Source organism: Pyrgilauda ruficollis, unplaced genomic scaffold, assembly GCF_017590135.1.
Source record: "Pyrgilauda ruficollis isolate IOZ18807 unplaced genomic scaffold, ASM1759013v1 scaffold14, whole genome shotgun sequence".
Lineage (NCBI taxonomy): Eukaryota > Metazoa > Chordata > Aves > Passeriformes > Passeridae > Pyrgilauda > Pyrgilauda ruficollis.
Window position 1 is genome coordinate 4,652,637 of NW_024512543.1, and position 19,386 is coordinate 4,672,022.

Sequence of the window (19,386 nt, forward strand, 5' to 3'; positions counted from 1 at the left end):
TGTTAGCTTCCAGACTCCTTCCAGGTAGCTCAACCTCAGGCCATGGCCCAGCTGGCAGTTTGGTGCCTATGTGTTAGCCCCATCCTCCCACCTGTGGAGTTATTATTTGCTCGTAAATGATCCATACGAAGAACTATTAATATATTTATTGGATGACATAAATCGACTTGGTACTGAAAAGTCTTACCTTTTTGAGGATATGACAAAAAAGCCAAGGCAGAAGTCCTGTCTGAGCAGTTGTATGTTCTGCTTTCCAGCTAATGCCAAAAGGCAGGACTGTTTAATAACAAAGCGGACTCAAAGAAGGTGGTCGTGAAATGTTTGTGGATGTCCTTGCGTGTTCCTTGGCAAGTCTATGGTATCACCTCTAGTACCCTGAGGGTGGTGAAATGATTCAGCTTGGTTGTTTCTTTCACACCTTCAAGAATGTGTGAGGTGTCATTTTAGATCTGCTAAGCAATGCTGGATGCCTGCCCAAACAAAATTGCTGGCCATGGGAACAGTTGAAGTCCTTATGAGAGAGGCTTGGGGGAGAGGGCGTGAAAGCAGCCAATGACAAAAGCACCCATGAGGTGTTGCCTGTGTCTCTGCCCTTCCCTCAGCATTCCAATTTTGCATCTCTGCTGAGCCCCAGTGGAACCAGTTCCTCCTGCCCAGCCAAGGGCAGGGAGAAATGTTCTCCATTAAGAGGTGCTGGGTGAGCTGAAGCACCTGCAGCTACACTGCTTGCTCCCAAGAGAGACAGCTGCTGCAGCTCTTCTCTCACCCTCCTGCCATCTACCTGTTCGCCTCCAGCTCCAGCTGGCAGCCACAGACCTCTGCCAGGCACTGCTGGGCTCTTTATGCCCTGGAGGTTGGCATGGCTGGGGAAAGATCCTTTATGAGATGGATTCTCATGTGTCTTGGACATGAGTACCACAAAATTTATAATAAGGTAAAGAACTTGTTGTGAGACCACAAATGAATAGGTAACCCACGCCTGAGGGGAATGGGTCTACCTTAGTTTTCTGCCTTCAAAACTAAGTGAGATTATCCTAGCTGTGAGTGCCCATTAGATTTGTATTCTTCCATAGGCTTCAAATGGATTGCAGCAGAATCACTCCCTAAATTTTCACGTTGCAGACTAAATTCCTACTGAATTAAACCTATTAGAGAATATGAGCTCTTTATGTACAAACAGTCTGTTTGACCTCTGTTTGCATGGCAAGATTTTGGCCCGTAATTATTTCCCAAATATGTTGGGCTACTGTGTATCCTAGGTAATAATAACATAATTTATATTACCTACTTTAAAAAGCCAGAGAAATTGGATTTTTTTAAAAGAGAAGGTAATGTTTAGCGAGAGAGTAAGTTGCTGAAAGATCTGAAAATATCTCAGAAATGCACAGAAAGCTCTTTTAACCACACCAAAGAGTCTCATTCTCTCCATATTTTGAGCACCTTTGTCTTCCTTTGCATATATAAAAGGTGAAGTATTTGGCTAGTTCCCAGCCAAGACTGCACACCCAGGATTCCACCCAGCTTCTCCACTCCAGTCATGCACACAGTTTTACCTGTTTTGCCAATGAAGGAGCTGGTGGGCTGTGTAGCCTTGGCTGGTGCCAATGCTTGGCCTCAAAAATTTTAGTGGTTAGGTGTTGGTGGCCGCACTCTGGGATGGTTGCAAAAAGTTTGGCTGAAAATGTTTTCTGAAAAATGTACGAGGATCAGTCCTCTGACAGCATATACACTTCTGCTCTACTTTACTGAAGAATCAACCTTTTCTTTGATGCATGGTGCCTGGCAATGTATCTCCATCTTTGGGTCACATTCAGGAGACATTATTACTGCTGTCAATGAGAAAGGGCATTTTACAGCAGGCCTGATGGCTTGCATAGGTATTTAGGGCCAGACCAGAGATCAGTGCCAGTATCTGTCGCAGCTGGTTCTGCCACATCTGAGACAGCCCCATGGGTGCCCCTAGCAGTGATTTCCTATCTGGGTTTTTTTGAGCCCAGAAGGGACTTAGAGGCTGATTCAGATATCAGAGGGTCAACCCGCCATTAGTAAAAAAAGATGTGTTGCACATATGAGTGGGGAGTGGCTGTCTCTCTGGGGGAGGGCAGCTCCACCACTGGGTAGCTGGCACATGAACAAACTCTTTCTGTACCTTGAAGGTGAAGCAAGGCCTGTGGTTCTAATATAATGCCTGACCAAAAGCTTGTTTTAGTAAATGGAGAATACTCTGAAAGCTTTGTTGTAGACCCGAGACAAAAATAGCGCATGCTTTGGGGAGGACATGCACAGTCCAGAAGCAATGGAGATTCTTCACAAGAGTGGAGCAGGTCCTGTGCTGCCAGCAAGTCCCTGCACCCACATGGGTATTGTCACTAAGTAGGTTTGTGGAAGACAAGTCTCTTTGGCTATGCTGGAATGACATGGGAGTGTATTCCTCCTGCAACCCGAGAGCATTTCTGAAGAGCTTCACGGGCTGTGTGGATCAGGAAGAGACTCTGTAATGAACACATTAGAGATCTACAAGTTCTGAGGAGACCACAGGTATGCCCCCAAAGAGGTCTGTTCTTTAAGTCAAGTGGCACATTCTGTGAGGACTCTTGTTTTTTAAGGAGCAGCCTTTGGCAGAGGTGCCATATGCACAGGGCTCTGGCATCCACCTGCTGTGCTGCTAGAGCAGGTGTGTGTATTTGGGAGGCATTTCTACACACACACAGCAGGGTCCTTGTACACAAACCTATGTGTCTGTCTCTTATGTGGCTGTGTTCCTTTGAACTGATCCAGTGAAGTGAATGGGAGGTGGGTAAAGCCTACAAACCTACTCATGGGAGTACCAATTTGCATGAGACATCCTTGTTTTGAAGCAGACTACTGTTCTCAGCAGACTGCAGCCTTTTCCCCTTCTCCTTTTGTATTTTTCAGTATGAAAATACTGAATATACTTTGCCTTTCTGAGGTGTTCCTTGCGATACAAGAAACACATCTTTGTCAGTGCTTTATGTAGCCCTAACACCTGAGGAAGCAAATGGCAAGCACTGGAGACTGATGGTGCTCAGCACACTCCTGAGAAGTCTTCTTGATCAGCCCCATAAGCTGTGTTCTCTCTTCCTGCTCTCCACTTTATCCCCAGTGTGTATTACACTTGCCCCAGCTTTGCAGAGATAATTTGCACTCTTCTAGTTCATTAGCTGCTACCCCCTCCTGTCTATGGGCAAAAAAAAGCCCTTACTGTTCAAAAGAACACATGCAGCAATCATTAATGCTGACCCTAATTGTGCCAATTCAAACCACTCAATAGCTCTAATTAAAACCTCTCTTGTGCAGGGCACTGAACAGTAACAAAACTGTCACCCTGAACAATCAAATCATGGAGCTAAGAAATTTTTTTCCCTCTGTTGTTCAAATGTTGTTGCTGCTGTCGGAAGGGTCATCTGAAGGGATTAAGTATGGGGCTTTTGTAGACTGCAAAGCTGGAGGGAGTAGGCGGGGGAATATCTAAACCCAACCAATATCTTTTGGTCACAGTTTGAAATCAGAAGACGCCAACTTTTTTCCAGGTCTCCTTTCATCCACTTTACCCACCCCCATACAGCAAGCAACACCTGCAAAGTAGACAGGCTGTTGGTTATGAGACACATGGACACCACAAGTCAACTTAAACATCTGCAAAGGAGGGGGTGAGGGGGAAACCCAGGCGTTCCTATCCCTACAACCTTGTTTCTCAGGGTCCCTGACTACACTTTCCTGTGCGCCATAAATAACTCCGCAATTACATTAATTGGTTGCATATTTGTTGACACAGGGGTGGACAAGGGTAGGTTATGGTGGGAGGATTTTTTGCTTTCAGTGCAATTTTATATTACTTTCTTCAGATGTGTTTTAATCCCCACTTTCCCTCCCCCCATTATTTAGAGTTCTCATGTCTTTCAGAATAACTTTATAAGCATGTGGGTGGGAGGGGGGAGCAGGAAAAAAAGAGCGTTAAAATTAATTTGATGGCACCCATGCACACACATCTGTTCTGCTGTGTTTCCCTAGCAAAGTCTATCAATCAAAAGGAAAAGGTTGATATGTATCACAGTGGGATATTTCAAAAAGCTGGATGCAAGCAATTGTGTGCTGGAAGGTTTTTTTTCTGCAATGAGTTTCTGACAAGAATCAAAAGATCAAAATCTTGTGCATGTATACCTATATTTTATTTTATATTTCCCATTTTTTTAAGAAGGTGGTGAAATAAATGGAGCAATAGGGTTAACTACCAAAATTCCAGTCTTGGTACCTTTCTGTTTATTGTTGTGCGTGTTCTGAAGCCCAAACCTGGGATCACAGGTAGGAGCCTGACAGTGCTGCAAGCACTTTTGTATCTGTACTTCTATTTTCGATCATTACAGGAACACATGCTAGCTACGCTATGTGGTCCTGGGTTCAAACCACCATCTCAGAGTACTTGGTATGGGGTACTTCACTGAGTCTTTCCTTCTAGTGCCTCCTTGACTTGCTTTCTTTTGCTAGTAGTAATCAGAGTTGCAGTGAGAAAGTTCATGGCATGTTGTGTTTCATCTTTCCTCCTTTCTTCTCTTCTTAGCTGACACCATAGAGTGCTGGCAGTCTGCCTCTTCAAACACGCTGAGCACTTTGCTAGAAACCACCTTGGTTGTTTCTTGTTCTGACTGCTGGGCTGTGCCGTGTGCTGGTACAACATTGCCTTGTCTCAGCAGCAAAGCTGTTTCATTTAGTGATGGATTAAACAGCCCATACTTAGAGTACAGCTTGACTCAGCCTTTAAGCATTTAGCGTTGGTTAGTGACGAAGCACAAAATCTTGATGTATGAAGACGTATTCATATGTATAGAAGCAACAGTACAAAACCTAAGAATGTTTTTAAAACATTTTGAGGTGAACAGTCTTTTCTTGTGCAAAACTCTTTGCAAACTTGGCCATATGAACAGATAGGTTCAGGTCTATTTTCACCAGTTTGCCTCAGACTCTGTGAGTACTAGCCTGGAGTCACTAGGAGGACCACACTCTTTTCTAAAAAGGGGTGTGTTGCACTGTGATGTGTGATGGTGCTGACCCACTTTCGCCTTTGTGCCACCACTGAGTGGTAATGCAACACTCTATAGCTTCCAGTAGCAATGTGCTCTTACAACAGGATGAAGAGAAATAGGTGACACTACTATTTAGCATTCAAATGAGTGCATTTCAGAGCAAGGTCTCTTCATCAGCAGCACTGGAGAGAACCAGAGCTCTTTGACAGTTTTGTTGTCTGTTGGGGGCAATGGGACATAGCAAACATGTCTTATACTTATTTACACTTGCTCAAAAAGGGGAAATAAGGTGGGGGGCGGGGGTGGGTGGGTTTTGACCAGCCCTAGGTGCTTTCAGCCAAGCTAAGAACAAACCCTAGGATCCTAGTATCTACCTTCTGGAAAGCAGCAGCTATTTTTCTGAGCTGATTCTTTCCTGTGTTCATATAGGAAGCTCTGTGTGTCTCTGTTATCTGTTGAGCTGAGGGTAGAGGATTTCTGCAAAATAGACTCCAGTGTAGATTCCCATCACTTTCTGTATGGATCTCCCACGGTCCTGTCTGCCCTTCCGTCTCATTCCTTGCCCCCATTTTCTAGGCAGCAATGCTGGAGTCTATCCTCTTGACTAAGCTGTTGCACTTTAATTTTCAACAGGCCCCTATTGCTCTTGCACCTTGTGTGTGGTCTTTGAACGTTATGTGGCTCGGCAGCTGGGAATAGTGAGTGGGTGGGCAATTTAAAACAGAAAAGACTCTGTATCAGCACAGGGCTGAGGTTTGAACTCTGCTCAGCTTTGGATACATGTAGCTGGTTCTCAGGGCTGTGATTTAAGTGCCGTTTCGCTGGTGTCAGTGTGAAACTTAAATCAGCGCTAAGAAACTGGTAGGGAAGAAAAAACAGACTTTGCTTGTCCGATAACAACTGTTACTCTTGGCCCTGATGAAAAATTGAGGGATCAAGGCATCTTAGAATGTATTCTGCTATTTTGTCACCATTTTACCTCTACAACTGAGAAGACAAAGAGTGCCTAATTTGATATTAGGATTTCTTTGCTGGAGTATATTTCCAAGCTGTTTCATGCCATTTAGAACATAAATCTGATTCTGAGTTTCCTGAAGATATGGACTACTAATGGAGAGAGGCAGATGAGGGGGCTGCTAACCCATGAGACAAAATACTTCATTGCATTCGTCTGAGCGTTTCTGTGAGGCAAGGTAAATGTGCTCAAACAACAAAATATAGTCCCAATATCATAACTTTTTGAATTTACAGGGCCTGGTCCTCAGTTGCTTCCTTCTCCTTTTTGTTGTTGTCTGTGCTGGTGGACGATCACACGGAAGGGAGGTCAGGCAAGAGACCCTGTTTTCCATGAGCTCTGGCCTGATTCCCACACACACTTCTTTTGCACTTTTGATGGTGAGCCCACTCGGCATGGGGATAGAGTTCTCATGTATGGGGGATTCACTAGCTGCTCTCTTTTGCATTTGCAGCCCAGAGTACCAAGTCCTCAAAATTTCAGTGCAGAGGTTGTTTTTTCCCCACCCACTTTCCATCTATCCCACCCAGGTAGACAGGATGAGCAGAAGGAATCCTTGCCTTGATAAGATTGATAAATGAGGTTGGAACAGATCTCTTTTCTGGAGTCCATATGGAGTCCAACCCAACTTCAAACTCATAGCTGACAAAATAAAAAAAAAAAAAATTGGCAAGTCACTAAGTACTTTTAAAGATTCTAAAGGTTAAAGATATGGTCGATTGGCATTCTGTTTAGAGCCTGGAGTGATGTTATATTTGCTTTACAGAATTCAAAGGAGTGCACAATTTACATTAGAAATTTATTAGATAGATATTTGGAAGAGTCATTTAATTTTCCAGTGCCACATATATACCCATCATTCACCACCACTGCAGTGGGCCTCATATTGATTTTTAGCATTATACCCTATAATTTGCAAAACATAAGTAAGAGTAAAAAGGCCAAACAATGAGAATATCCTTGTTTTCAAAGAGCTGGCAGATTACAGACTAACTTCAGCTATGTCATTGTAGTGGTTCCACCCTTAAAAATAGGTATGTGCTGAAGTACCATGAAAACACATACCGAAGATCAAATGAGCATTACTGCCTCTTTACTACATCTTGCACTTTACTGCATTCATTTCTTTTTGGTTTCATTTTGTTCTGTTTTCATAATAATACTGGGGTATGGCAAACAGTCTCTTCCCATGATGGAATAATATAGGTGCATGAAGGTATGACTGGGTTATTAGGATCAGATGGATGGGCACTAGTGAGAGGTGAGGGTCTGGCAGTGGTGGGAACTAATCAGGACTACTAGCAACTCTTTGGGAAACCAAAGTAGTGCAGCCAGGACCAATACAATTTAATATACTTTCTAGAGAAAAAATCTGAACAGAATTTCTGTATGAAGTATAATGAATGAAGTGGCAGACTCTGAATGGATTTCATGGGAAAAGGTTTGAAATCTTGTAATATTTTTGACAAAGCTTTTTGTTCAAGTATAAGTGAATATTCTGCAAAGAGCTTCCAGGATGAAAAGCCCAATAAGACACTTATTTTTTACTAACAGGGTTTCTGTTTCATTCAAGCATATATATACATACATATAATTAGCTTCCATGAAACACTGACACTCTCTTTTTTTTTACATAATCCAGCAAATACACCCCAAAACATGCTGAACACCCCAAAGCAATGTATCTCTGCTTCTTAACAAGTGTGAATATTTTGCAGTAGCAGCAACTGACTGTTCTTCCATCATGGGAAGAGGTTGTTTGCTGTACACCAGTATTATTATGAAAACAAAAAAAGAAAGGAAAGCAGTAGAATGCCAGATGTAGTAAAAAGCTGTGTTGACAGTGGGATGACACTGTGAAATTGCTGTATGCTGTGATTTGAAACTTTTTGAACCCAATGATATCTGATTTCCAGCCTCAAAATCAATGAGTCAAACTTAGTCCTCCCCACGCTGCACTAACTCTACCTATGTCTGGAAAGCTGGGGAAATTGTATTCCATTCCATTTTAGGGTGACTGAACAGATTCTCTCTTTCTGTGGTTGCTGTTCTTCATAGGGTCATGAATGTGCTCAGCTGTGGCTTTTTAGTCTTTTCTCTGGACTGCCCCAAACTTGCCTCTAGATGGAGATTTGCAGGTGTCAGCATAGTAGAAAAGGTTATTCTGCTACTGCAAGTTCTCAGCAATTAAGACCTGGCAGCAATGGATGATTCTCTGATTAAAATCATCCAAATGATTAAATGGGCACAAAGTTACAAAAAAAACAAAAAAACCAAAACCAAACAAACAAACAAAAACAAAAAAAAAACCAAACAAACAAAAAAAACCAAACCAAAAAAAAACCACACCAAACACCCCAAAACAAAAAACCCCAAACAAACAAATAAAAAGCTCTAAATTTTGTATTGTTACAACCCACAAAAACAAATCTTACAGCAAATTTCCCGTGTTCTTCACTACCTCTTTTTAAAATTGTGACAACAAGTGACATCTAAACCTCTTGCAGGAGTGATTGTAGCATCTACTGACTTAAAAAAGAACCTCTAATAGTAAATTAGTCCCTAAAAGCGATTACATCATATTTGGAGGCTGCAGATTATTCTCTATTAAAAGCTGAATAATCATTTCTACTAAACATGTGCAAGAGGGGATCCGTGCCCTGATGGAAGCTGTGGCAGATAAATCACATGATGGTTCTGAGTGCCAGTACTGTTTAAAAGAGGACAATGATCTTCTGAAACTTGTTTGAGGACAAGACAAGTAGAAGCAGAGGCAAATAATCAAAGCAATCAAACAGTTCTCCCTGAACAGCTGTCAAGACCACCAATATACACGTCCTGTGCCGTGAGTTTGTGGTGATGCATGTGATATGCAAGCACCATAGCAACAAGATATTAATCATCAACACAGACGGGCACAGGTTGGGGTAAGTCCTCAGAGGTGCAAGTCGTAGGCTATATCTCATGTACACAACAAGCCCCAGCGGTACCAGTTTCAGTGCTACCTTACCAGCATTGCATAGCTGAATTCATTATGGCTCAACTTACATCTTCCTCTGAAGGATCCATGTGTTGGGCCCAGTGTACAAATGCCTGGACATGAAGAACAACTTCTCTTCCAGGTCTGTGTCCCTCTCTCTTTGTGGTTTTTAGTTACAGACTCTGGGCAAGTTTGCTAGTGAGACATTGCTGATTGAAGTGGCTCTGTGCCAGCAGTATTTGCGCTCTGAGTGATGGCAGGGTTTCTCAGAAGAGTTCAAGTGAGAAGATTAGGTGTCCAATTCCTCTTATGTTTGGTCAATGGCCTTCTCTTGGCTCATCAACATCTCTGCAATGCCAGTGATGCCCAGTGCAGGCACTTCCTACTTGCCAGCAACCTGAGACAAACAACAGACAATTTAATGGCCCAAAGCTTTCTGTTTCTGTAGTTTATTCTATTTACCTAGATTTTTCTTTGATGACACACCAGTAAAGTGCACCTATACAAACTAGAGTACCAGGCACAGTGTGCCAAAGAGTTAGGCACACATTTTCAACGGTGAAAGTGACCACTGGGAAAGACTCGTGTATTTTCTGTCTTAATGGTCTTTAAACAGAGCTTAGGTATCCCTCCAGCGTCCTGAATGGTGACTTGCTGAGATTTTTGGGCTTGGAACAGCTCAGTAAAATTTAGTGGTGATACATAGGCCAGGCTATGAAGTCTCTTCTGCACTAAGGCAGTTACTATCCACAAGGGAAATATTTCTCACTACAGAGAAATACCTGGCCATGGCTGGGAGTACATGTGGCAAGGCTGTGAGCAGCTTAGACAATGAAGGGGCCAAAGGTTTCTGTAATTGGGAATTTCTGACCCTCTCTGGAACTTGGTGTTAAGGTGCTGCTTGTGTCAGAGGCTCATAGGCATTGGTGTATATGTTTCCAGTGTAGCTTGTATTCTCTATTAGGGATTAAGAAAACAATTACTTTTTCATGGTGGTAACAAACATCTAGCATACAGATCCTTGTGTTTGTGTGTGAAAAATACACCAAAGAAAAGCATTCATGTTTAAAGTACAAGTGATAAAGAACACATGAAGGCAAAACACAAAATAGGTCAGATGCAAAAATCCCCCTATGAAATTGGAGAGGAGAATGTAGGCAAGTGTAATATTGTTATCTGGACTGGAATTTAATCAAGACTTAAGTATGAGGTGATGTGGTAGTTCAGTGGCGGGATCACTGCCTCAACAAAACCGTACTAGATTCTGCCTGTCTTTTCACAGATTCAGGTGTGCACAGGCGTAACTTGCCCAACCTCAGCCAAGCTGATCCTGATATCCACAAGGACATTCATATTCAGATCTCCCAGCTCTTCCCCTCCTCTTCCTTTCAAGGTCTCTCTGCTTGTGTCATGTGGAATGGTATATGTTCAGGTGTGGATCAGACAGACTTTGAAATGGAAAATCAGAGGATACCACAGGCCATACTAGAGAAGAGCTGGCAAAGCTTAGAACCAGGCTGGCAGAATGGTGAGGGTTAGCACTGAGGTATGCTTGTATGGGTTGCTGTCTTTGGAGTCCCAGAGAAATCTGTAAGCCAACAATAACGTATACTGGCAGAGCTCCATGTGAGTAACAAGTGGCTTATCCTGTCTAGGCCAATGACAAAATGTTACATATTGGCATTTTTGATTTTTTTTTATTTTAATTTTTTTTTTAAGAAAAGAAAGATTAAAGCAACCGCTGTACCTAACCACTCTGCTTTGCTCTGATAAGATGCCAGAATTACATGACTTCTACTGTGTAACAAGGTTCTTTGTGTGGGTGTAGCAGCCCCTCCCCATACCTAGCGGATACACTCCAGGGAATTTTTGCAAGTGTGAGTATTGCCTCTTGCAAGGTCACTGAGTAAAGAAAGGTAACACACTGTGTGAAAAAATGTCATGTTTTGTGTGTTTCCATAAAAGCCCCACAAACCAGTCCTACCTAAAGGTTATTATCACTATCACATGCAGAGCAATGACCTCCCATGTATATTACTCTGCAGTATGTTGGGCCTCTGCCCTGCCCTCCATCAAACTCAAGCCAGTAATTTGAAAATTAAGGATTTGATGTAAATGCAAGCCAGTCTAGTTCACAAGATCTCTCCACTGCTCAGTGCCTCTGTCAGGTAGAGGGGTTGGCATTACTCGCTGCCTCCAATGCTCACACTCTACAGCTTGCTGCCATTACAATGCCATGGTACTGCTCCCTCTTTAGACATGCCTGTAGATACTGGGCCTTGCTGGTAGATGTATCTCCATTTTCCCCCGCTTCTCCTGCTTCTGCTCCACGGCTGCACTAACTTGTATGATGATGCTCACTTTCTACCCAAACTTCCCATTACTGAGTGCCTGGTGCTTGGACGAACTGGGACCCACATCCAGTCTCTAAGGGCTTGTCATCTCAAGCGGTACCAAACCTGGACTTGGGATATTTTCCCAGGTGCAAGGCATGTATTACGTACATCACCTGCACGAGATCTGGAGGATTTGCTGGGCAATACAAAGCAATGGGCTCTGGGGAGACTTGTGCAGCTGGGAAAGCAGAGGAAGATCTTCAGGGAGAGGTAGACTGTGGCTGTAGCTCAGCCATGCCTCGGCACGGAGGTGACACGAGCATCTGCGCTCCTTGAGACACGAGCTTGCTCCTATAGCAGCCTTGGCCCCAGAGCCAGGACCAAATGAACACGGTTTGTGGACCCTGCGGTGGTTTCTTGTGCCCGATTTACTTGCTCGCCAGCCCGGCCCGCCAGCACGGCTCAGCTGTCACTGCCCCCGCCCGGGGCAGGGGCAGGGGCCGGCTCTGCCCTGCATGGCTTTGGGGCGGGCGGCGCAGCCCGGCAGCCCCGCGGGGAGTGCCGGCCGTACCCCGCGGTCCCGGCACCGGCACACACGCCCGGCCGCCGCGGGCTCCAGGTGCCGCCGGGATCTCCAGCTACCACCGAGGGCTCCAGGTGCCGCCGCCCGCCCCGCGCCCTCCGCCGCCCGCCCGGTGGCGAGGGGCCGGGCGAGAGGCGGCGCCCCGCCATTGGCGGCGGCCGCACGGCGATAGGCGCACGGCGCGGTCAGTGCCGGCCGGCCCCGCCCCGCCGCGGCTTTATAACGGGCATCCCCATGGCCGAGGCGGCGAACCTGCTGCCGCGGGACCGGCACCGCCGCACCGCCCGGGAGAGCCGCCTCTGGTGGCCGCAGAGCCGCGCCGCCCCGAGGGACGATGATGCCGCGGGCCTGGCGCAGCGCGGGGGCTCGCCCGTTCCTGCTGGCGCTGCTGCTGGTGCATCTGCCGCCGGGCCGCAGCCACCGAGCCACGGGGCCCCGGGTAAGTGAGCTGCCGCCCCGGCGCGGCAGGTTGCAGCGCCCTGCCCCGGCCCGCCGCCCCCGCGCCCTGTCAGTGCCGCAGGTGGAGCCCCGGCCGCCGGGCAGCGCCCCCGGGCGCAGACCCTCGGCAGGGCCTCCCCCGCTCGCTTATTAAAAGCCGGGTATCGGCTGCATGCGAGAAGTTCATACACCGGTTATTAACTTGTTGGTATTTATTGCAGAAAAACACGGGAGGGGGGAGGTTGGCAGGCTGTGTTTTTATGTTGCTCGACTTGCATTTAATGTAGCCCCTGTTTCCAGCACATAGCTTTAGGACTTTTTTTATGTTCCCAAGCAGGGATTAAATGAATCCTTCCAATAACGCTAGATCCCTTCAGACCAAGTTTCTCCCGGTAGGAGTCTTGCTCTGTTTTTTTTTTTTTTTTTTTTTTTTTTAAATCTGACAATGCCTGACTCTTACTGGGGCTGTTCATTTCACTTACCAAACTATTACATTGCTCTGGGGGAGAACCCAATATTTTTCTAAATATGGTTCTCCCAGTGAGTGAGTGTTACCACTGCAGCTCCACTACGGAGTAGCGTGAGAGTTTTCAATTATGAAGCTGCAAAACAGTAGCTGTTCTTCAGCCAATGCTGCTGCATAGCTCTGGGTAAGTGGAACAAACTTACCACTTTGCTGGCATGTTGGATGCATTGGCCATGTGCATTTTTGAGCCAGCCATCTAAAATGCTTGAAGTGTAGTACCTAATTAACTTAGACCATAGTTAGGCAAGACTAGGAATCTTTGAAATCCCTACTTGGCCAAAGTATAACAACAAGGGACTTTAGTGAAATGTTCTTTTTTTTTTTTTCTAATGGAAGTGTTGTTTGACCATGAAGGCTATTAAATGCTTCTCAGAGCTATGGAAAGCACACTACTGGCTGCACTGATGTTGTTGTGTTCAGCTGTGCTGTGTAGCCTCTTTTATGGCCAGATGTGTAACAGCAGCTTTTAGTTCTGATCTCACTAATTCTAAGTCAGAACTGGTGTGTGCCATAAATTACTGAGACCTGCTTTAAAAGATCAGGAAACACAGGGGGGTTATGCATATATCTTTATTACCTGATATCAAGCATAAACCTCAAAATCAGAGTGATTTCAAATAGAGAGGAACTTTAAAGGTGGTAAGTAAGAGTCTCACTGGATGACATTGGTCTTCATCAGTACCAGTGTCTGACTGCTTTAGTGAAGCGCAATTGAAACAAGAGAAAAAAATCCTGATAGTAGGGCATGATTGTACAATGAGCCTGTATACCAAACAGTTTTCATATATACCATTTTTTGTACTGTACTTTATAAGGCAGTTTAATTGCTCCCTGTGCTGTGTTGTCTTGGAGTGGGAGCTACTTCAGGGGAGTGGGAAACCAAATACAAAGGACTACTGATTTACTTCTTGCTTGAAGTAAGTAAACTGACTTTGCTATTTCTTCCTTCATGACTGGGGAGAATATCAGCTGTGAACACTAACATCTGTAGTTCTGTTGGAAGATATGCCCTAAAGTTTTAACTTAGTGTTTTAACTTATGAGCTCTTAAATGGAAAGCTGTATATTTCCAGGATGTCTTACTCATGAAATCTGTCTTCTGGCCCTCAAAGAGTAATGTGAAGCTGAGGAGTTTGGTTTGCTTGCTTGCAACCAGGTTGATTGATATAAGCCCCTGAGCTTCATCTCTTGCAGCAATTAGACACTGCCAATAAAGTTGTCATTAGTATAAATGTGGCCAACTTTAGTTTCCAATAAAAACAAAAATACTTTATTATTAATTTCTTAAATAATGACTACCAGGTTACACCAGTATGCATTTCTCGTGCGGACTTGTGATCAAGAGTGTATTCCTGTCAGGAAGTCTCCCTGGCCAGGTGTCAGTGTTGCAGTTCTGGGGATCTGATCTTATAGGTGTTCAAGTGCTAAGTGTGATACCTGCTCTTTCGCACTCCCTTCTGTATGGTAAGTGCTAGAACTACAATATTTGCAAGCTGAAATTCTTTTAAAGATGAACAACAGTTTTTAATCCTACTCAGTGAATTCAAATGACCAGCAATAATGCTTGAATCAAGTTCTTGATCTTCCTCCTTGCAATTCTCTTGCTACTGTAGTGTTCTAAGATAGGCAGCCAGTACTGTTACTAAATACATAAACAAGAGAATGGCTACTACTGTTTGCAGAAAATGTTGAAAAACTAGAGGTATTGAAGAGAAATAGGTGTATCTACATCTCTTGTGCCAGTAAGGGATGAAACTTTCAGATTAAGTGAGTTGAGGATAATTACTTGAATACCAAGGTAAATTAAAAGTGCAGCTAGTACCTACAGGTCTGTTGAGGAACTTCTGGCTCTCAAAAGGTGTATGAAGCTTGCTGTTTCTTGTTATAGTGAAACTATGAGCAGTGATGTAAATTCCTTAGGCTTGGTGTCAGTGACTTGTAGGAAATGTCTGGCTCTTGCATATATGCTATTGCCCAATGACAGTTAATAACAACTGTCCCCAGTGAAGCCCCATAGGAAGTCTAATATCTATGTCTTTCTAATATCTAGAAATAACTTGGCAGCCCAAGGCTGCTGTGTGACTTGTTTCCTCACTTAACAGACTCTAGTAAAGCTTCTGCTGTGTTACACAATCACCTGGTCACTTCTACTTTTGTAGCTCAAAAGAGTATTGTAGGACTAGAAAGATGTCTGTTTGAAGAATGCTACCTTCTGGAAAAAGATCATCGGGCTTTATTTTCTATTCATATTACCTTCCTGTGTGCCTCTTCCTCTCTGCTGGCATGAGATCTGGGGTGTGGGACAAGCCAGGTCTTGCTGTTTCCCCTCTCCTTGAACCCGAAGTGATAGATGGGGGAGCTTGACCAGGCTGGCTCTTGTACTTCCTTCTGTGTGGTGCATTTAAGCAGTATTCTTTTGTAGCAGATTAAATGGATTGTGCCACGAAGCTTCATTTTCCTCCATCTGGACAGTTAAGTGTGACCTTTGTTTTTTCTAGTTCAGGGAGAGATCTGTGTTGGCCCTCTGTTTTCTGAGTATAACTCCTGACCATTATGAACTTCATGTATGGCAGAGAACTGTTGGTGGCAGTAATGACAAATACTAGCACAGAGAAGTGGTGGATGCTTGCAGAAGGCACATAATGTGACTGCAGCAGTCAAAAGATGTCCTGTGAATGGGCTTGGATTTCTGGAAGACTGGGGACTTGCACCCCTCCAGTGACTTCAGAGGACTAAAAGATGATAGGAGGGGACAGGGTAGTCACTATAACGTTCTTCCTATTTCATGCATGGGAATGTGCCATATCCTCCCCTGAAAGGCATGTTGGTTGGAGACGGTGGAGGACCTCGCAATTCAGTGCTGTTAAGGTAGTAAATAGCAAAGGAAGGTAGTAAATAGCAAAACTGTGATGCTACCACAGATTCCAGTGCATAAACTGGAGTGCCACAGAGCATTGGGAATTTCCCACTGCAGTTGGCTACTAGCTAGAACACCAAATAAGAGTCTTGCAGTGCATAAACTGGAGTACCACAGAGCATTGGGAATTTCCCACTGCAGTTGGCTACTCTTAGTAAAAAGTGCTGAAAAGGCCCCTGCAGCTTTGTTGTCCCCTCTAGGAGGAGGCAGCAGCATTGCAGCTTATGCAGGAGTGGCACAAGGAGTGTGTTCTGCTCTGTGTTCACTGCAGCCCCACAGGAAGGGTTCCACAAAGCAGGTGTCTTTATGCATACCAAAATTAAGGACTCTGTGTTCTTTATAGTGGTAAGAAATTACAAAAGCATGTGTAATAAGAATATGAGACAGAGAGCTTCATACACAGGGAGTCTAGAACAGAATGAACTTTAGGACAGGTTTTCAATGACTGGATTTTGTTTCTTGTTTGAGCTTAATCACCACTCTGCATTGCAAAGGTCTACACTAGTAACTAGGGACTGAAGCACTTTAGTGCTTTTAGATTTCTTTACCATTGGAGGGATTAATTTAATGAAGAAACAAGTGCCCAAAGGCAAGTCTTTAGAAAAGAGATAGGACGGATTTGTTACTTTATGGCAAACAGATCGCTCCACATATAATTAGACTTTCTACCTGCATAAAAAACACCCCTCACCCAGCCAAAACAAGCTATGTTGCTTATTTCTCCTTCTCCTTCCTCCTATCTAGACTTCTAATGTTAGCTGAATTCGTTTATGTGTACTAAAGAAACTGCTCTGACTTGTGTTTTTTAAACAGTATGCAACTGTGTTGAAGAGCAGGATTAATTCTTATGTGGAGAAGTATTAAAACATTATGTCCCTATTGGAACAGCAGGCCCTGTTCTAAACAGAAAAATGTAGGATTTCACTTGCTTTGTGTAGTCTTAGAGTTGGTGTTCTAACTGCCTGAGCTTCAGAGTTGGCTACAAGAATATTCCCACTCATGTTAATGAGCTATGCTGTTAATGAAAGATTTCTGGCCCGCAAAAGATTAAGTACAGAAAAAGAAGCTGCTCATGTATTTTTGCTGGTGGTGGCAGCAAGCGCTGTAGCTGGTGGAACATCTACAATGATAACCTCTTGGACTAGTTTTCTAGCTCTAGTGTGCTAAGGTAATCTTTACAGTGCAGAGCAGATGCTCTCTTGGCTTCTTTCATTTCCAGATGGCCTGAAGCAATTGGTAAGATGACTGTAAACTCATTTCAGTAGTGTAGTAGCTCTAAAATATTAATACTGCTATTTAAATATCTTAGATGTTCTTATCCTGCCATCTCAAACTAATTGCGACATTACTATGTCAAAAAAACCCCAAACAAACAAAACCCCATTTGTCTCTTACTTGGCTGGTGAATCCCAGTTCTTCTGGTGCTGGCACATCTGACAGCGCAGTTAAGTGTTACACAATAAGCTTTATGCTAACATTAAAAGCTAAATGTGGAAGCAATACAGGTGGAACTAAAGCTGATCCCTGAAGGCTGCTGTGTTGACTGTCATACTTAAGCGTCCTGTGTGACAGTGTGGTGGCTTCCTGTCAGAGTCCCCTGGCAGCTGCCACGATGTCTCTGGTACCGATGAACCATCCAGAGACTTTGTGGCACAGCAGACTTGAGCTGAGCTTGGTGTGCAGTGGGAGTAGTTTACTGCTTTGGTCCTCATGTGATGCTCTGGCAGAGTAGCAGCTGTTGTGACCTGAACTATGAAGCTTACAAGCTTAAGTACTGTCATTGCATTGGTGGGACTCTAAGCTTCCTATGCTCATTTGTGAGGAGCTCTTGTTTGTGAAGTTCTTGCTCTAACAGGGAAGGCTGCCATTGGTGTGGGTGAATCTATTCCATGCTGGAGCTTTCTGGATAAGGTGGGAGGTCAGTGTGAGATGTTTGCTTATGCAGAGAAACTACCAGGATGTGATGGAAGTAGTATGTAACTGGCTGCCCCTTCTGACTGGCTCACATGAGCAGTCACAACTTGTGTTCAGCAGCTTATATGTGAACCATGTGAAGCTTTCTGTGTGTGATGACTTTACTGCTTGTAGGTATGAGGAAGAAGTATTCTGGCACCAAAACACTGACTAAGAATGCAACTCTGCGTGTTTTTTTTTTTTTTTTTTTTTTTTTTTTTTTTTTTTTTTTCTTTTCTTTCTGCTGAGGGGAGGAGACATTGTAGCTTTAGTAGAGTAACAACAGGAAAGCATAGCTAGTCACACCAGGGTGTAAAGTTTTATTCAGGACAGTGAAAACCACCCACCATACAAAAGAGTTCTTTGTATATGGCTTCATACAGGCTATCAGCAGCTCTTCAGCCTGAGAGCAGCTTTCCCAGGATAAGGCCTTACCTTGAAACCAGCCTCATGCCTCATATCCTGGATGTTTTTTCTCTTTATTAAAGTAGGTTCCTGATGCAACTTAGGCTCCTGTGGGATGCTGCAACATCCCAACAATATAGATAATGTTAGCAATGTTCATAGGTTTTAGAAAAGAGTCATCTGCTTGTTCGGTGAGGAAAACATTGCCTCATATAGTGGGCCTGCCCTCTGACCAATGCTGTTTCTTAAAAACTTGAGGCGACTAATACAGTTGTTACAGTTTTCTTCCAGAGCTGCTCCAAGGGAAGCCTGTGCTATCTGAGTAGAAGGTCTTCATGCTGAAAGTACAGTCCTACAGGGTTGTGGGTGATGATGGAGCAAACTGGCTTTGGTTTATGGAGGGATTCACTCTCTAGGCTGTGTGGCACTTTCAGGGTACTCTGGAGACTGGCCTGAGCTGACTGGATGATGCCAAGGCATCAGCAGCAGCCTGGAATAACACCATTGGTGGAAGGATGCCTTGTCTGCCTCACTGGAGATATTCAAGTACTGTGTGGATGCAGTCCTGTGCCACGTGCTCTAAGATGACCCTGCTTGAGCAGGGAGGTGGGACCAGATGGGCCACTGTGGTCCCTCCCAACCTGACCCACTCTGTGACTGTCAGATGTTTCTGTTCTGAGTCTGTCCTTAGAGCCGTGGCCTAGAAGGCCTTGTAAGCCTCCTGCTGCCTGGACTGTCAAACTCTTCACTGGTGGTCTCCCAGCTGTAGCCTGCTCAGAAGGATATGCCTGCATGTTGGGTTTGTGCATTTTTGCCTCCCACTGGCTTGTGGCTGGGCCAGCTGCTTTGAGGGCCCACTGACAGAGGTTTTCATTTGGAGTGGCACGTAGCTATGCAGCGGGCGAGTGGTAGGTGTGAAATGAGAACAAACTTAAGTACTTCCCCCCAAGGTCTGTGCCTAGAGATAGGAAAATAACACTAGTTGCTATAGTAACAGAGGCTGCATCATTAAAGGTTGGCTCAGGGTTTTGGCAAGTGGAGTCTGGCAGCGAAGCCTAGACAAGCAACCCACCAGTGCTGCTGGCAGAGTCTTCATGCAGGTGGAGGAAGTCATACAGAAACTGGTGTGTGTAGGCAGATAACTTGCTCTGCCATGGGCACCTGGACTCCCCTCTTGGGCTGGCACTGGAGT

General features: G+C 44.5%; 1 protein-coding gene across 13 annotated transcripts in view; it reads left to right on the top strand.

Annotated features, from left to right (window-relative positions):
• Positions 1-19,386, top strand: part of SMOC1 (SPARC related modular calcium binding 1) — a 170,647-nt gene that overhangs the window by 29,527 nt on the left and 121,734 nt on the right. The window contains exon 1 of one of the 13 annotated variants that reach the window (XM_041459785.1): positions 12,230-12,395. The exons of the other annotated variants lie outside the window; for them this stretch is intronic. Coding sequence (XP_041315719.1) covers positions 12,291-12,395 — 105 coding nt within the window. The 5' untranslated portion in view covers positions 12,230-12,290. Of the gene's footprint in view, positions 1-12,229; positions 12,396-19,386 lie in introns of those variants that run through there. 13 annotated transcript variants of the gene reach the window in all.